This window comes from Lonchura striata, chromosome 14 (genome assembly GCF_050655825.1).
Source record: "Lonchura striata isolate lonStrDom1 chromosome 14, ASM5065582v1, whole genome shotgun sequence".
NCBI classification, from domain to species: domain Eukaryota; kingdom Metazoa; phylum Chordata; class Aves; order Passeriformes; family Estrildidae; genus Lonchura; species Lonchura striata.
In genome coordinates this window covers 9,448,716-9,464,540 of record NC_140716.1, presented here as the reverse complement: position 1 = coordinate 9,464,540, position 15,825 = coordinate 9,448,716, and the positions used below count along the sequence as shown (strand labels likewise).

General features: G+C 34.8%; 1 protein-coding gene across 6 annotated transcripts in view; it reads right to left on the bottom strand.

Annotated features, from left to right (window-relative positions):
- SNX29 (sorting nexin 29) overlaps window positions 1-15,825 on the bottom strand; it is a 103,041-nt gene that overhangs the window by 29,529 nt on the left and 57,687 nt on the right. For all 6 annotated transcript variants that reach the window (XM_021539833.4, XM_085592375.1, XM_085592372.1 and 3 more), the window contains exon 20: window positions 2,265-2,404. In XM_021539833.4, coding sequence (XP_021395508.3) covers window positions 2,265-2,404 — 140 coding nt within the window. The remainder of the gene's footprint in view (window positions 1-2,264; window positions 2,405-15,825) is intronic.

The following is a 15,825-nucleotide window of genomic DNA, read 5'->3' as shown; positions in this document are numbered from 1 at the left end:
ATTTTTCCAGAATCCCACTAGTATTCCCAGAGTGAACTATCTACTCTAGCCAAGAGAGAATGCTGATACATTTGGTATATAACAAAAAGTTCTCAGGAAATAATTCACAGATACATGTAGGAACAGAATCTCTGCCATAATGTCCAGATATCACAGATCATTCCAGCCCATTGTCTCATGCAATGTGTTAAGAATTATGAAACTGATAAATTTTTTTTAACTCTAAAAATAAAGTTGTTTTGCCACCTGTGGAACACCCACACCAGGATTAGCACCAGTGCAGTGCATCACAGAGGTGTTTAGGAATGGGTGATAAATGGTGTTGGCCAATTTCCTTCAGCAATTCTCTCTCCTTAGAGATAACTGCACTATTTTGTATCACAATGCTTCACTAACTAAATTGTACCCCTAGAATACTGGGACTTAAACGTGCTTCCTTCTCAATAAAACTCTGCTCTTTCTGTGAAATTGATTGACTCTCTCCCTACATTACATTTATTAGAAGAAATAGAGCTGGAGGGTTTTATAACAGGGAAATGGTGTTCACTCAGACTTGTGCAGCAGTGGCAGAACCCATTACATGGATTGTGATTTTCATCTTGTCCTGTGCCCATACCTGGCACTTCTTTTAATATACAGAAACATGAGATCTAAATTCTACTTACACACTTAGAAAAGAGATAAGACTAAGTATCAGAAAGCAATTATTTAGGCCTGAGGAGTTAGAGGACACTTTTTCTCTTTTCCTGTTTTAGATATAAGTGGCAAGGAGACTATAAATATACTATTCTTGAAATGTTATTTCTCAGAACCAAAAAATAGTGTAATAAATTACTTCTGTAACAATAATGTATTAAGATTTTTTTAAAAATTCACAGGAGAAGGCATATAATACCATTTACAATTACATTTTACAATTGCAAATGTATTTTGTATTTGCCCCCCCGCTTCTTTAAAAACCAAAACTAAGTACAATGTAAAGGAAACTTCTTCAAAATCACTCAACAAAAAGTTACACATGGGTCCCTCAACTGGAACTTTAAACCATTTCCATCTTTCCAGCCATCAGTCAAATTCTAGACAATAAGTTCTTAGGAAGCAAAAGGCAACTCTTTTAAGAAGTTTTCCCCACAAAGATAACTTCACCATTTATAACACCATCAGCAAGTTGTCTCATCAAATTGATTTCAAATCCACAGAAAAATTGGAAACTCATGAATGCTATGGAATATATCTTGGCATTCTTCCACTCATCTATTACATTTTCTAATAAATAGAGCTTTCTTGAAATGCAATTTCAACTTGAAAATCTGACACACTCTGCAAAAGACCAGGCAATAATACAACTAAATATGTGTGCTGCGATGAAACATATTCAATTGAAATTGGTCTTGAAGCTGCAAATTAATCCACCCATGGATTCACAGGCATGGATGCACAATCCCTGTGCAGAGGCTCGTGGACAGCAAATTCACATGAGGACTTACTGCAAATGAGTGCTCAACCTATACATAATTTGTACAGGTGTAGGACTGAAAAACCATTACACTGAAAAATTACTAGCAAAAGAACACGACTTTCAAAAACAAACCTTCATTAGTATTTTTTCCTAAATAGCTTTAAATATTTACAAATACATGAAGAAATAAGTTTAAAGGGAAAAGGGACTGTTTTACCAGATTATACTCCTTGTGTGACGGGATATCAAAGGGTTTGAGATACTTAATAGACAACTGTGAAGTTATTTCTGGACATACTCAACTTTAACATTAATGAAATCAAAATGTGCATCAGTGGACTGCAAAATTCAGCTAAAAAGAGTTCAACAGCTTGACTTTTTTATTTGGTCAGTAAGGACCCTAATAGGGTTCTACCACCATCTCCCAAAACAGAAATTAAAAAAATAATACAAAGCCCACACAAGCAAAAACAAAACAAAACTACAAAAGACCCAATAAAATAAATTGAAAATACTTAATGTTTGAAGAGCATGTATGGATGCAGATTCTAAAGTCACTTAGGTATTTCTGAAAGCTTTAATGAATGAAAGATTTTCATTAAAAATCACCATTTAAATAAACAAAAATATACTTTATATAGCATACAGATGTTTAAATATAACAAAAGCACCTGCAATATGAACAGGAGCCTTCTATTTTTAAAAAAGCACCGATTTAAAGATTTTGGAGATTATGGCATTTTCTTAAAATTAATCTGTGATAAAAAAACCTTAATATTTTCTTGAGTACTTGACAGATACTTACAGAAAAAAGGGCATCAGCTGAATAAGTGTCTCTTTTTTGGGATTGGCTGTGAATTCTGGCACAGTTTGAATAATTTTGTTCATTACATTCCTTAGGTAATTTTGTAGCTGCTTGCGTCTCTCTTCCACAAACTTTGCATCCTAAAAATAGAGAGGAAAAAATATAAATGGCACAAAGAACATGTTTCTCAACTTCATCATGTAACTAAACAGTCCTGGTAAGCATAAAAATCAATCTTTTGATGATCTCTGTGATTATGGCTATATAAATATGTTGGCAATATACAAAAACCCCTTGACTCTGTCCTTAGAGATAAAGGAAAATCATGAATCCTAATAAAAATGGTTTCACAAAAACATCCACTGACAGGATGTCAGATCCTCTCTCTGGCAGAATCTGTCTTCTCTGGACCATAAACCACTGCAATCTTAGAGAGGCAGAGCAGAACAGCAGCATAGAGGCTGTGGCATAACAATTTATGCAATTTTTTGAGATCCAGAATTACCAGTCTTGCAGGAGGAAATGCTGATTTACTCCCACAATGTCTCCCCAAGTCATACTTTTCAGATGTTGGGTACACAAACTCCAGAATGAATAATTATCTGTCCAGCATTTTTATGTTATTAAATTCTTATTTTGTGATTATGTTTTTTTTTCAATATTATATCACAACTCTCATTAAAATGTTTTACTGAAGTTTCTGTAGTATTTTAGATCCAGGATTTTATACTATGTTGGCCAAAAAAAATAGACTAGTTCCATAAACTCCACATTCTGCTGATGGACCGAGAAGTTAAAAGTTTATCACAACCAGCAAGATGCCATGCATCCCATAATTTCCATGTGGTTGAAACCTTTTCCCTGTGAGGGATGACAATTACAGTGGACTATAATCTAAAGATGACACGTTTCCCAGGAGCAGGGAGCTCTAACAGGTTTACAGTGACATCAGGTGCTGGATGCTTTATGCTCCAGCCAGAGCGTTCTGTCTCGGGCGGGCTGGCACAGCTCACCTGGTTTAAATGTCACACTATGTTCTTCAGGCACAAAGCCAAACCTATTATTAGACAGCTACAGCTCTCAAAAACAACCATTATCTAAAAGATGTGTCTACCCAACCTGTATTATTTATGTCTGTAAGAAAAGGCATTGAAATGAATTCTTTGTTCTTGGGCGGGGGGGGGGGGGTGAGAAAGAAAATCAAGTCACCAACAAAACACCATAAATACATTTGACAACACTGAATAAATTCATTGTATAGAAAAGGTTCAGCCCATGCTGCCATGCAGGGGATGCAAATCTGAAGGTTATTGCTTCCCTAGATAGAACACAACAACACCAAGCAAGGATCCTCCTTCAAGTTCAGGAGGAATTTGCTGTAGCATTCCTAGAACCTTCACTGACATTTTGTTCTGTTCTTCTCTCTCATTAGAAGTTACCAGGAACAGACATATTTTTAGGAATAACAAATCAGACATAATTGTAGGGACATAATAGAGTAAGACGTAAGAAATTGCTAAAGATATCCATACTTACAGACTTCAAATCGTAAGCAGTGCTTACATTCATAAAATTTCAAAATATATACAGATTCATTTTGTTTTTGTTTTCTACATAGGAACTTACACAGATGACCAGTCCTGTTTCAACATCTCAGTTCTCCATTAATACATTTTACTCAGCGTAGTAATATAATGCAAAAATTAATTAATGTATTCATGAACCAAATAAATTAATTCAATGGAGATTTAAGTGAAAACAAACAAACAAAAAAAACCCTACATATTATATACTTTTCTATTTCATTTTTATTAGCCACATTTTTTCAGCAACATACACACCAGTTGTGTTGCAAGTGATTTGAAACTCATCCTTTATTAAACCAGCAAAGCTGCAGTGGTGGAGCTCTCCCCAAGCCCCTCTGCAGGGTCACCTACCCAGTTCCTGAGCTGAGAGCAGCTGCTGCTGGCACAGAGCAGAGCAGAGCTTGCCCCCTGCCCTGCTGCAGGAGGACAATGTGTGGAACTGAAGCCTACACAAGCTGTTGGAACATTAAAGCAAACATTTTAATTCATGATGACACATAATGTTACCATAAAATGGAACTATAATAATAAATTAACATGCTGTTCAATGCTAGTTAAACAATTAGCAATGAATAGCACTTATGTTACTAATTTTTTTCTTTTCCTTAAGGTTTTTGCTCCCACTGGATTCTCTGTGTTCCCCTTGTGTTCCCCTCTCTCCTCTCCAACGATTTAAAGCACCACATCACCCATGGGAGGGACACTTTGCTGCCACCAGCCACATGGGGATGAAGAGAAGACAGGGACTCAGGGGAGATGTCTGGGAAGAAGAAAAGGTTTGTGGAAGAGCTTTCCTTCTGGAAGCTTTAAGCACATGAGCAGAGGGGATGTTTGGCACCTGAGCCCATTTGGGTGTGAGCCCTCCTGCCCCAAGCTGTGCCACGGGGCAGCACAATCCTGCTTTGCTCCATGAGCCTCTCCCAGGGCAGCTCAGAGCCCTCCCTAGAGCTGCCTCACCCTCACTGCACTTGCTCACTCCACTGCCATCATGTCTGGCAGTTATGCTTTCACAACAAAACCTCCATTGTTAAATACCACATTCAGCAACATTTTCAGTTCTGAAGTTTTTTGGCCACAAATCTTTGACAACAGTATTTTCAGTGAAATAATTTCAATTATGTTTAAGTTTTTTCTTAAGCAGAAGTTGCACTCCTTTACTATTACCTCTGTACTGCATAAGGCACTTTTTGCTGTTTACAGCTAAACAAATTACAGCTGTAAATTACATATTTACAGAAAAATATGGCTATTTTTCTGACATCTGTCCAAGAAAAAGGCAAATAAAATAAAAACCCAGCCTGAAAACAGTTAAAAATGTTCTTTTACTCTGACATGAATTTGATCTGTAAAACAAATACCAGGCAATCTACCATGAAATTCTGTACCATGTGCTAAGGCTCGCTGTCCTCACCAGAAGTAATGTAAACCAAGGTCAAAATGATTCAGCTCCAGGTCCGCACTTTATCATTAAACGTGCATTTTGCAACAGCAGGTCAGCTACTTAGAGCAGTGATTTCAGCACAGAGTTGTTACTGCCAAGCTGTTGCAGTAATAAAGAGTTTTTGTCACAATATAGTAAACAGAACAACTGGTAACAGAAAAATACAACTGGCTCAAAGCCTGGCCAATTTTTTAGTCTTAAATTATAAAAAATGTACCTATAACCTTCTTTTCATTGGGCCCAATTATCCACAGCAGAAATCTAGGTAGCACTTTACATTCCAGCTTGTAAACAAACACCTACTTCTATTTACAAGCAAAAAATACAGGGAAATTTTTTGCCTTAGGTTTGTATCAGTGACACCCACCCCCTACTTTTAGTACGTGTCTTTGGTGATTGTATGAGTTGACACAAGTCTACATTTGCATATGTACTCACACAGAAAACAGCAAAGATCTTCCCCTAAGGTTCAACATACACATTTACATACACTTGATATGAATGTACATTGAGGACAAAGTCATTTTGTTAAAATTACAAATATATACACTTTGCAAAAACCCTTTGCATTTTCACATTATTAAAGGTTATATTTCATAGTTTCATTTCTAGGGAAACAAATATATACACAGAAAGATAAAGTAACAGTACTTAAATAAATACCCACTTTTTCACTGAAGTTTTTTAGGCATATTTTCTAAAAAATATAACTGCTACTGTTTCTGCACTAACTACAGTGAAATAATTTACTACCCCACAGTTCAAGAGCACACGGTTTTGATTAAGAGACCACAAAATTTCAGCTAACAAGCAAAAAACTCTTTCAGATTACAGAAGCATCAAAACACATCTGGTAAAATATTTTTAATCTGAAACTCGTGTTTCCCAAAATGTTGCATGAGATTCTTTTTGACTGATAATTTGCCATGTTTCTTCTGCCCATGGCAAAATGCTAGTATCAAATTACAAATCTCTAAAATTATAATAGATAATGGAAAAGTTAGAGACTCTCAACATTTATTAGAAGATGATGTCAAAGTGTAAAACTAAGAAGCAGAGTCTTGATGTACCATATTTTATGTCATGTTCTTCAGCAGTTTTTCCATTACAAGCCAAGTTCATTCCCACTTGCAGTTTAAATTGTTTCACACAACTGCTGGTCTTTTATACACACTGCTAGTATGGAACAGATGGTGAAACACTGGTATTCTTCATTATTAATGGGACAGCTCACTTAAGATGTTTCAAATATTTTCCAGGAGCTTTTGGAAATGCTATGATTGCCATGGTTACCTGCCATGATTTAGGGACAGATAAAACACTTTTAGATTCTGGGCTTGGTAAAATTCACTGCTCCTGAGGTTCTAACCATAACTTAGCATTTAACCAACCTCTTGCTGCTAGCACTGGGGAAAAGAGAACCCAAACAAAACCAAACAACAAAACAGCTGAGGGCTCAATCCAACTCAATTAAGATAAAAGGAAATATGAAATAAAAGGAAATACAGCTCTAGGACTTTAATCAACCTCTGACACCACACAATGCATTCCATCCTAAATTAACCTGACAATAGTGCTATTCAAAGTTGAACCTGCAAATGAAGAAATAAACTCAGGCTGTTCTAATGTAGCCTAATATTTTCCACCATCTTAGGCAACCAACTTAACATATCAGTTTTTATCTATTTATGAGGCACCAAATGCTAACCTCAAAATGAAGATGGTAATCAGAAGCTGAGATGGGAGCTAATTAAGTATTCAATTGCCGAGTCATTGTCACAAGTTTGTAATTAAGTTATATAGCAAATACTCACTTTACAGGCTGACACCTTTGCACAGGTCACAGTAAAATATAACTTCTGTACATCTGTCCTTAAGTAACTATTGCATCATAAAGCTTTTAGGAAGGTACAGTTTCTAATCCTACATATACCAGATTACACAAAAATAATCTCAAAATTATTGAAACAATATAAGCTTAAAATTTCCATCTTAGTTGTATTGCCAGATTCTGTATGGCAGAACCAGGCCAGCGTTACACAACATAACAAGGGGATACAATACATGAAATTGTCATTTTCCCCATCCCAGTGTGAGATTTTTTTGTCCATTTACTGTTCAGTGGAACAAACAGCAATTTAAGAGGATGAGATACAAAGAAGAAATCAAGGAACTGTCAGTTTTGAAAAGAAATCTATTTTCCTTTAAACAGAGATTTACTACATAATTGTAATTATTACTCTGTGTTTCTCTACTAAAATAGCTGATGCATTTCCATCTCCAGCTCTGGGTTCATTTCAACAGTACCAGAAAAGTACTTCTAGATAAAGTAGTTTGAAAAAGGCATTGCTGCAAACACAGCCAGTAGCAGACTGAGTGTGAGCTACAGTCCTGCAATGCCCTCAGTCAAGCACCAATTTATTCAAAGCAGCATTTTAATCAGTAAATATGCCAACAGAAAAAGAAAGTTTGAGAATAAATCTAAAACTGATCTCTTTTTAGTGTTGTGTTAATGCCACTGTTAGAAAAAGAACTCAGTAATATGATGCTAATAAAATCCAGTGTCATCTAAATATTTTGTTATTTAAAGACATGTGCCAACCGTGTGTTAATTTGTCAACTGGTCAGGAATCAACTGTTAATTAAAATGCATCAAAAAAGAACTGCAACAAGACCCCTAGGGCTCATCTCTTGTTCAGCTATTGAATAGGGAAACACTATTTCTGTTTTCTCCTCAGATAAAGTATTAGCAGTCTACCCTGTAATTTTATTCTGGAGATTCTGCAAACTACAACACAACAGTTCATGAAATTGAGATCCATTTCTTCACTAGCCTGTATTACAGTAATAACTATCAACAACATTAGTTAAAATGTGTCTCAGTTCAGTGCTTCTCTCCAACACTGCAGTTTTCTTTCCTAATTTCATTCTTTAATCTGGTTGAAAATGCCCTGAAGACCAATAAAGACAGAATCTGAATTTAAAATAACAACAAAATAACCCACCTCAAAATCCTTTAGAAACATGGTACATACACTGCTTACAATGTACAAGCTTCTATATACGATAAACTTACAGCAATGAAAAAAAAAATCAATAAATAGATTTAAAAAAATCAATACTGAAACAAAAACTTAACTCTCATGCAAAATTCTAGATTCTTCTTTAACAAAAATTTTATTCAGATATATTCTGATGGGATGATTCTGTTTTCTAAAATATAAAACAGAATTAATGAGGAATATTAAGTGCCATTAATTTATTGTTTCTTCATGCAAAAATATTTTACATGATACAATGAAGAAAACCAGATTTTTCATGCAGGAAGTGCCTTCAGTATTTCACATGATCTGAAGTATTGAATATTTAGTTGTTTTTTTAAAATTAACACCAAATATCTTTAGTACTACCAACTACCCAAAAAGCTATATAGTAACTAAGATTAAAATTTGCCAATATTTATAAAACAATACATTTTGGGAAGGAGAAGAGAGGTAAAATCAAGCACATTGATATGTAAGGAAAGAGAAAAATGTGGGTAGAATTTCAAATTCAAAAAAAGGAAGTATTACTTTTATTTTTGTAATTAGGTGTCCCTGTTAATATTTCTCTGAAAGGAAGTTTATTAATCCAAGTAACTTGGTAATTTAGCATCACCACCACAATAAGAAATAAATATAGAAAATTTATTTTTATATTTTCATTTTATACCAGGAGGCTACTAGAATATCTAAATGACGCATGAGTTGTTATAAAACTGCCATATTTTTATCTAGCAGTTGTCCAAGCAGCATGTAAATTACTTTCCTTTTTTTCCCCATAATGTCATGATGCAAAGCAACACCATCTGAACTGTTTCTATGGGCTCCATATTCAATAATTTGTTAGAATAAATTGCTTCTCTTGATTATAGCATTACAAGACAGCAAGAATAAAAACATCTCTTGACAGGCAAAGTTTTGTTTTGTAGACCCTAAATAGTCTGTATTCCTTCTTCCTAAACTTCAACAGCAATTAACAGGAAATTTTTGTTACTTGAAAAGAAAATTACTCAATTCACTATTTCATTGAAATGGTGCCCTTGAGCAGCAAATGAACAGATTAATTCAGTGAGACATTCTGATGGAGATGGAGAAGCACGAGCTGGAGAACTGTTTACCTTTTAAATTAAAGCCCTGAAAATGAAATATGCTGCTCTGCACTCCGCTCGATTTAACCTTCATGCCGAGTTTCAGGTAACCCAGACATTTCCTGCCACACAATGGGAAGCATTTACTATAAAGTATTTGTCATATAAAAGCCAACCATTTCCTGCTGACTTATTTCTCTTCTCTTGGATACTGATATGACAAAAAAATGGAAATGAAGAAGAAGTGAATGCTCTTTTCTAAGTGCTGTATACATAAAATATCAACTGCAGTCTTATGCAGTAGAAAACCCAGAGGATCTGGATACAAAATATGAAATACTCTGTATTTCCCCTTAGTGTGCAGGTGACAGTGTAAGGAAACAGGTGTGCTGTGACTAGAAATCTTAATGACTATGCCAGGAGTCACATTATTTTTATTTCTATTTGTATGGTACCACAACTAAGTCACATCTTTGAAAACCAGATTGTATTCATTTAGTCCCTATTGCTATTTTAAAGCTTGAGAATTGAATTTTTCAGCTACAAAGTAACACAGGGAATTTACAGGACAAAGTTTCTTTTGTGGCTTTAGAATGGCACAAAAGTTGTGGTATATTATAGAATTATCCCATACAACCATATATGAGATTAATTTGAGTTCCTTTCCTGGTTTAAACACAATACAAATGGGTCCATTTCTTTTCCTTTTACCCACACTATAGCACAAGCATATCTGTCAAATATATATTAGCTACAATTTTTCCTCTAACCCACAAGGCAAAAGACTGTATGGAAATAACTCAATACACTAGTTAAGTCTACTAAGAGGTTGAAAATTAAAATCTACTTACTTTGAAAATTGAGAATAATACAGAATTTAAGCTTCTATATTACATCATACCTAAGAAGCATTAGTGAAAGCAATATTTAACTTCAAATTTTTAGCATATAACTTGAGGATTTATATTTTCAAAGCTTTTCTCCCTTAATAAATGTATCCCATATCTGAAACATCAGAGAGTCATAATTTTCTACCAGTCCTACTTGAAGACACTGGATATCAAAGCTTAGTACCAAGAAACATTATTTAGCCCCCTGTCCCACACACACTGACAACAAGTTTGCTTTCTTCTCAGCTCCCCCTGACAGTCTGACTTTGACAAAGTAATCTGATGAAAGATAGTTTCTATGAACTCCTAAATCACATAGAGGACAAAAGCACATGTATCTGTACTTCTAATTCCAATGCAAGCCAAACACAAATTTTAGGATGCCCTGAATTGTTTTGCTGAATTTGGACAGAAAAACAGCCAAACCTAAAATGAAATTACTTCTTCCTCTAAGATTCTTTCTGCACCGTCCTTTTTCAACCATTCCATATGTCTTCTGTTATTGTCTATGTACTAGTTAAACAGGAATTGTTATACTTCCCATTTTCAAATACATATTTTATGTGGGAGGGGTGTGTGTGTTTCTTAAAAAACCTTGTTCCTATCATGCTGCATCCCTTTTCAAAGGGACTTCAGTTGCTCCATCATCTGGTCTAAAAGCAGCTTTAAGAGGGTACTGTCTGTGAACAGACAGGTCCTGCTTGCCAAAAATGGCAATCAGCTTTTACAGGAGAGAAATGGGGTATGACAGGGTTTATACAGCAATGACACCACGTGAAACCCTTAACAGCAAAAATGCTAACACTCAAACTCTAATTTGAATGGCTTCAAAGTTCTTCATATACATATAAGTTATATATACATGTATAAGTATATATACACGCATATATATATGTGTGTGCGTATATATACACACACACATATCTATGTGTGTATATATATTTATACATGTATAAGTATATATATAACTTATATATATACACACACAGAGCCAGACAACTCTACTTGACAAACTTCCTTAAAAACCAATAAACAGTATAAGCACAAGAGGAAGCTCTATTGTTTTCTTTTACTTGCAATAAAATCTTTATCTTCTCTGCTTTCTAATCCAAAAATAGTTATCCTGCAGCCTATCTTAAACTCTTCACTATCTTCAGCAACAGGCAAACAGACCAAACACTGATAAAAGGCAGCTTTGCTGTTGGGAACAAAAAAAAAGAAAGGAATCCATCTGCACTCTGTGAGCAAAGGCAAGTTTCCACTGATATAAATGGCAGAAAGACAGAGCTCCTGGGAGCAAAAATTGCAGAATCACAACATACATTCCAGAAGCCAACTTCATATATATCCCAAATGCTGTCTGATGTGGTCATATGTATGCTAATGTATATGTGTATATTCAAATAGAATCTTTTTAAATTCAGGCACATGATATTTTTGAACTTTATTTTAAAATAGAGACTTCTACAAATTAATCTACAATTTAGGTTAGCCACTGATAGGTGAAAAGCACATGGTCATTTTATTGAACTAACATTTGAAACATTTATTTTAGAGTTCTGTATTGTTCCCCCAATGCAACTGAGAAGTCACAGCAAAGTCACTCAGCAAAGTGCTGTGTATCCTTTCCATATGGGGTATCCAGTATTTTAAAGGAAAGCAGAGGATATCATGCAGTCAAGTCAGCACTCAGTGCAAAGCTACCTGATTCAGTTTCTCCTCACTTAGACAATCAGTGAATTCAGGTCTTCAGTGGAACTAAAGAACCATTTCTATTTTGATATGCCCTCTACTGGGACAATACTCTTGCAAGAAGATTCTAAATTATATCTTTACTCAATTACTGTAAGCTGTCCAATGTAGAAGCAGCAACTGGGATTTTAAGGCTGCTGCAATATTTAAAAATTAGACTAGTCAGTCCAGTAAATATTCATGTATTAATATTTAATCATTATTTTGAGAGATACCAACACAACACCAGTAAAGGTTCAAAAGTCAAATGTAAGCTAAATGTTACCTTGATAGAAAAAAAATTCAATTATATCTGTATGCAAAAACCTCCAGGGAACCCTTTCCAATCAAGGTCTGTGATTGTATAGAGCTTCCCAGAAGCACACTGCACTGCAGTGCTGCCCCATGGAACCCAGCCTGTCCTGGGCATTCCTGACAGGAAGGCAGCAATGACAAAGACAGAGAGAGTGGACAAATGAGTTCAAAACATCTGAAGTACCCAAAAACTTGCCAAAAGGAAAAAATCTCTCTCATGCACAAAAAATCAGTTTGAAATTACAAATCTTGGTATATACAGCTACACAGAAAATACTGAGCAAATCACAAACCAGGCTGATATATGGGGAACGTGTTTCAAAATTACAAAACCTGAACAGTTCACACATTAACAACACAGTTGAAACTTGTAAGTTTTAAAGAAATTGACCTGAGGTTAAAAAAATAATTAAAATATATGCTGAGTATATGACATTTCTCTTATACATGCAACACAAGGGAACAAATATATTCCTTGTTTTACTCCAACAAAGCATTGATGAATTGAAGAAAGAATTCTTATTCTTGTCAGGATTATTTATAAAGCTTTTGACAACTATTTGCTACCAGCACTGAAAGAAATTTAGTAGAAGATATACAGTATGGGGACTAGTATATATGGAAATTAATACATGGACGCTTGCAAGCATTATTATTTTCCTTCAGTAAATATCTAACTTGATTCAAATCAACATTTGCAAAAGAAATTATTCTCTTCCCTGCTTTATTTTAGTTCTAACTTACTAAATTCAAATGTTAAACTAATATGTTGAAAATGAGGTTACCAAGCTGAAAGGCAAATACACACTCTTCTTTGTAATGTAAAAAGGTTACTTGTCCAATTCAGTATTCTTTCCTCTTTTCAGCTATTTTTCAACTAATTGGTTTTCCGTTATTAAATTTAAGTTTCCTCAAGCATTAAAGCTAGTTTTTCATCTTACATACATAATTTCTTGAAATACCATGAACATGAACTTTTAAGATAATTGTCCCAACTGAAGGAAAACAAATGAAAGGCAAAAATACATTACAAACATAATGATCAAGATTCATATTATTATTAATAATGAGTTATATTTGTTAAATATTTCCAAATTCCTCTGTTACTTGATGAATATATTTGATTTTCCAACTTTTTAAAATACTCATTCAGCTAAAATTCCACTTTCTTTTTGCATTTGCCCAATGTCAAACTCTGCAAAATTGCATTTGAATCTGACCTGACTTCTACTGCAGTAAACAGGGAAAATATGCATGAAAATAATACTTCCCTGTATTTTATTCTACATTACTCTCTTCTAGATAAGTTCCCTCCTCTGAGCTCCAATATTTTGCATAGCAAAGCACTGGACAGTATTTTGTCAGTCTGCAGGAGTGATTCCAGGTCATTCTGCAGAATATGGTGTCCTCTTGTGGTCCTCGAGGTTCCTGAATCTGGAGCATGTAACTGAACACAAAATTCAGTGCTGGTTTCAGTTACAGCAAGACCTTTGGATGCTTCTGACATCTCCTATAAGCACATCACCTTAACTGACCCCACAGTACAGAGTGCATTGAAGGGATGCAGTGAATAAACTCACCCAGGTACTGACCTGAAGGATACAAAAGCATCAATACCATTTTCCAAAAACTGTAAAATGATCATTTTTGGCCATTTTAGACATTAAATGATCATTTTTTTAGCCATTTTTAGCCATGGAAGACTGTTCTTTACCAATATGTTATTTGGGCATCTAGTAACACCGAGAAGTTGCAAAGGATATGAAAACCATAGATTAATGTAAGAGACACTTTTGTTAGCATAATTCAGCTACTGAAGCTCTTCTTTAGGCACTGATTTAAGACTGTATTGATTAATCTAGAAATGGGAAGATAGCTCCAGTTCTATCTAAACCAGCAAAAGTAATATCAGAGAGAAAAAATATCTATTGAAATCTAACTGCGTATTTAAAGGTAAATGTTCTTTTGCAGCCACTATATTTAAAAAGCAGTATTGAAAAAAGTAGTACTGGCAATCTCTTTTCTAATGTTTATTACCAAACCCTTCCATGTGTAACATGCTGCACAAACCCTCATCCCTAAACTGAAAGTTCTGCAAAATTCCAAGACGGGCATTCCCACATGAATTAATTAATTTTATACTTAATTTTTAAAGCTTCAGCTAGCCATGGAAAGCAGGACATCTCAGTCAGTCACACAGCATAATTATTTTCAAAGGACTACTTCACAAAATGGTACCAATTCCAAAGGGGAATACATTCTGTGACACACAGAAAATAACCCCACTAAAAGGACAAAAATCTGCCCACACAATGTGCTGTGCAAATAAACTCTTGTGCGACAAACTGAGCCTTGCACAGCTGAGGTGCCAACGTCACTCTGTGACTTGCCAGGTCACAACCACACCACTGCCCCAGTCTCATCATAGGGAACTTTCAGGAGTGCAAGGGATGGTACCCAGTTCTTACCCACTTCTAAGAAAAAAACCTTTTTCTGAGATCTGATAAGTGGTTGTGGGTTTATGCAAGATTAAGGTAGAATTTGGCTCAAAGCTAAAGTATCGTAAGAATAAGCAATGCAAATTTTTTAATGAGCTGCTCAACTGAGAATTTTGTATGCATCAATTGTACAACTGAAGTTGTAACTCAATTAGTATTTAAACTTATTAAAGATGAAAGAGTATCAAAAAAAGCTTAAAAGGCGTCTTTTGTAATTTACTGAAGTGGCTGATACTCCATCACTTCAAAAAAAAGGAGAATTAGTTATATAACAAAGAAGAAAATGCCTGGTTCCCATTACAAAACCATCCACTAAAAATTAAATGAAAAATGTATGATCTTCTAATAGATGAAAAAAAAGCAGGAAAGCTCTCATAAAATACCTCAATTTCCTTAGTCAGCAGGCAATGAACCACATTAACTGGACCTTATGCCAAGCAAATAGACATATGGATTTTATTGATAAATTTCATAAATATCAACATCACCACCACCCATCCCAGATTATGTGCATCACTGCGATTTCACATGTGCCAAATTTACCTACTCATTTTTACAAAATATCTGGGAAATCACTGGAAGTCAAAGTTACTATCTTTAAACATTCATAATCCACATTCACTGACATCTGAATGCCAGGAAGGAATTTCTAACTCTTTTCTATTTATTTTTGAAAATTTATGTTACTTCATACAAATGAGCAAAGATTGTTTTTCTAACACAGACAAAGGACAATTGTGGCATTTTCTACGACTGTGGTCTCAAGCCAAACAAAATGTCATGAAGATCTGAGTTTTGAAGTCATTATGTCTCAGCTGTCTTTTGATGATTACATGGATCACTGTGGTTGGAGCTTCTAAAATATTTAATGCAAGAACTCAGTGATACAAAGGCAAACAAATACTAAAAAGAGAAACTCCTATGTAAAAGCTAAAAAATTTGATTAACCTTAAAAACTCTAATTTAAGAAC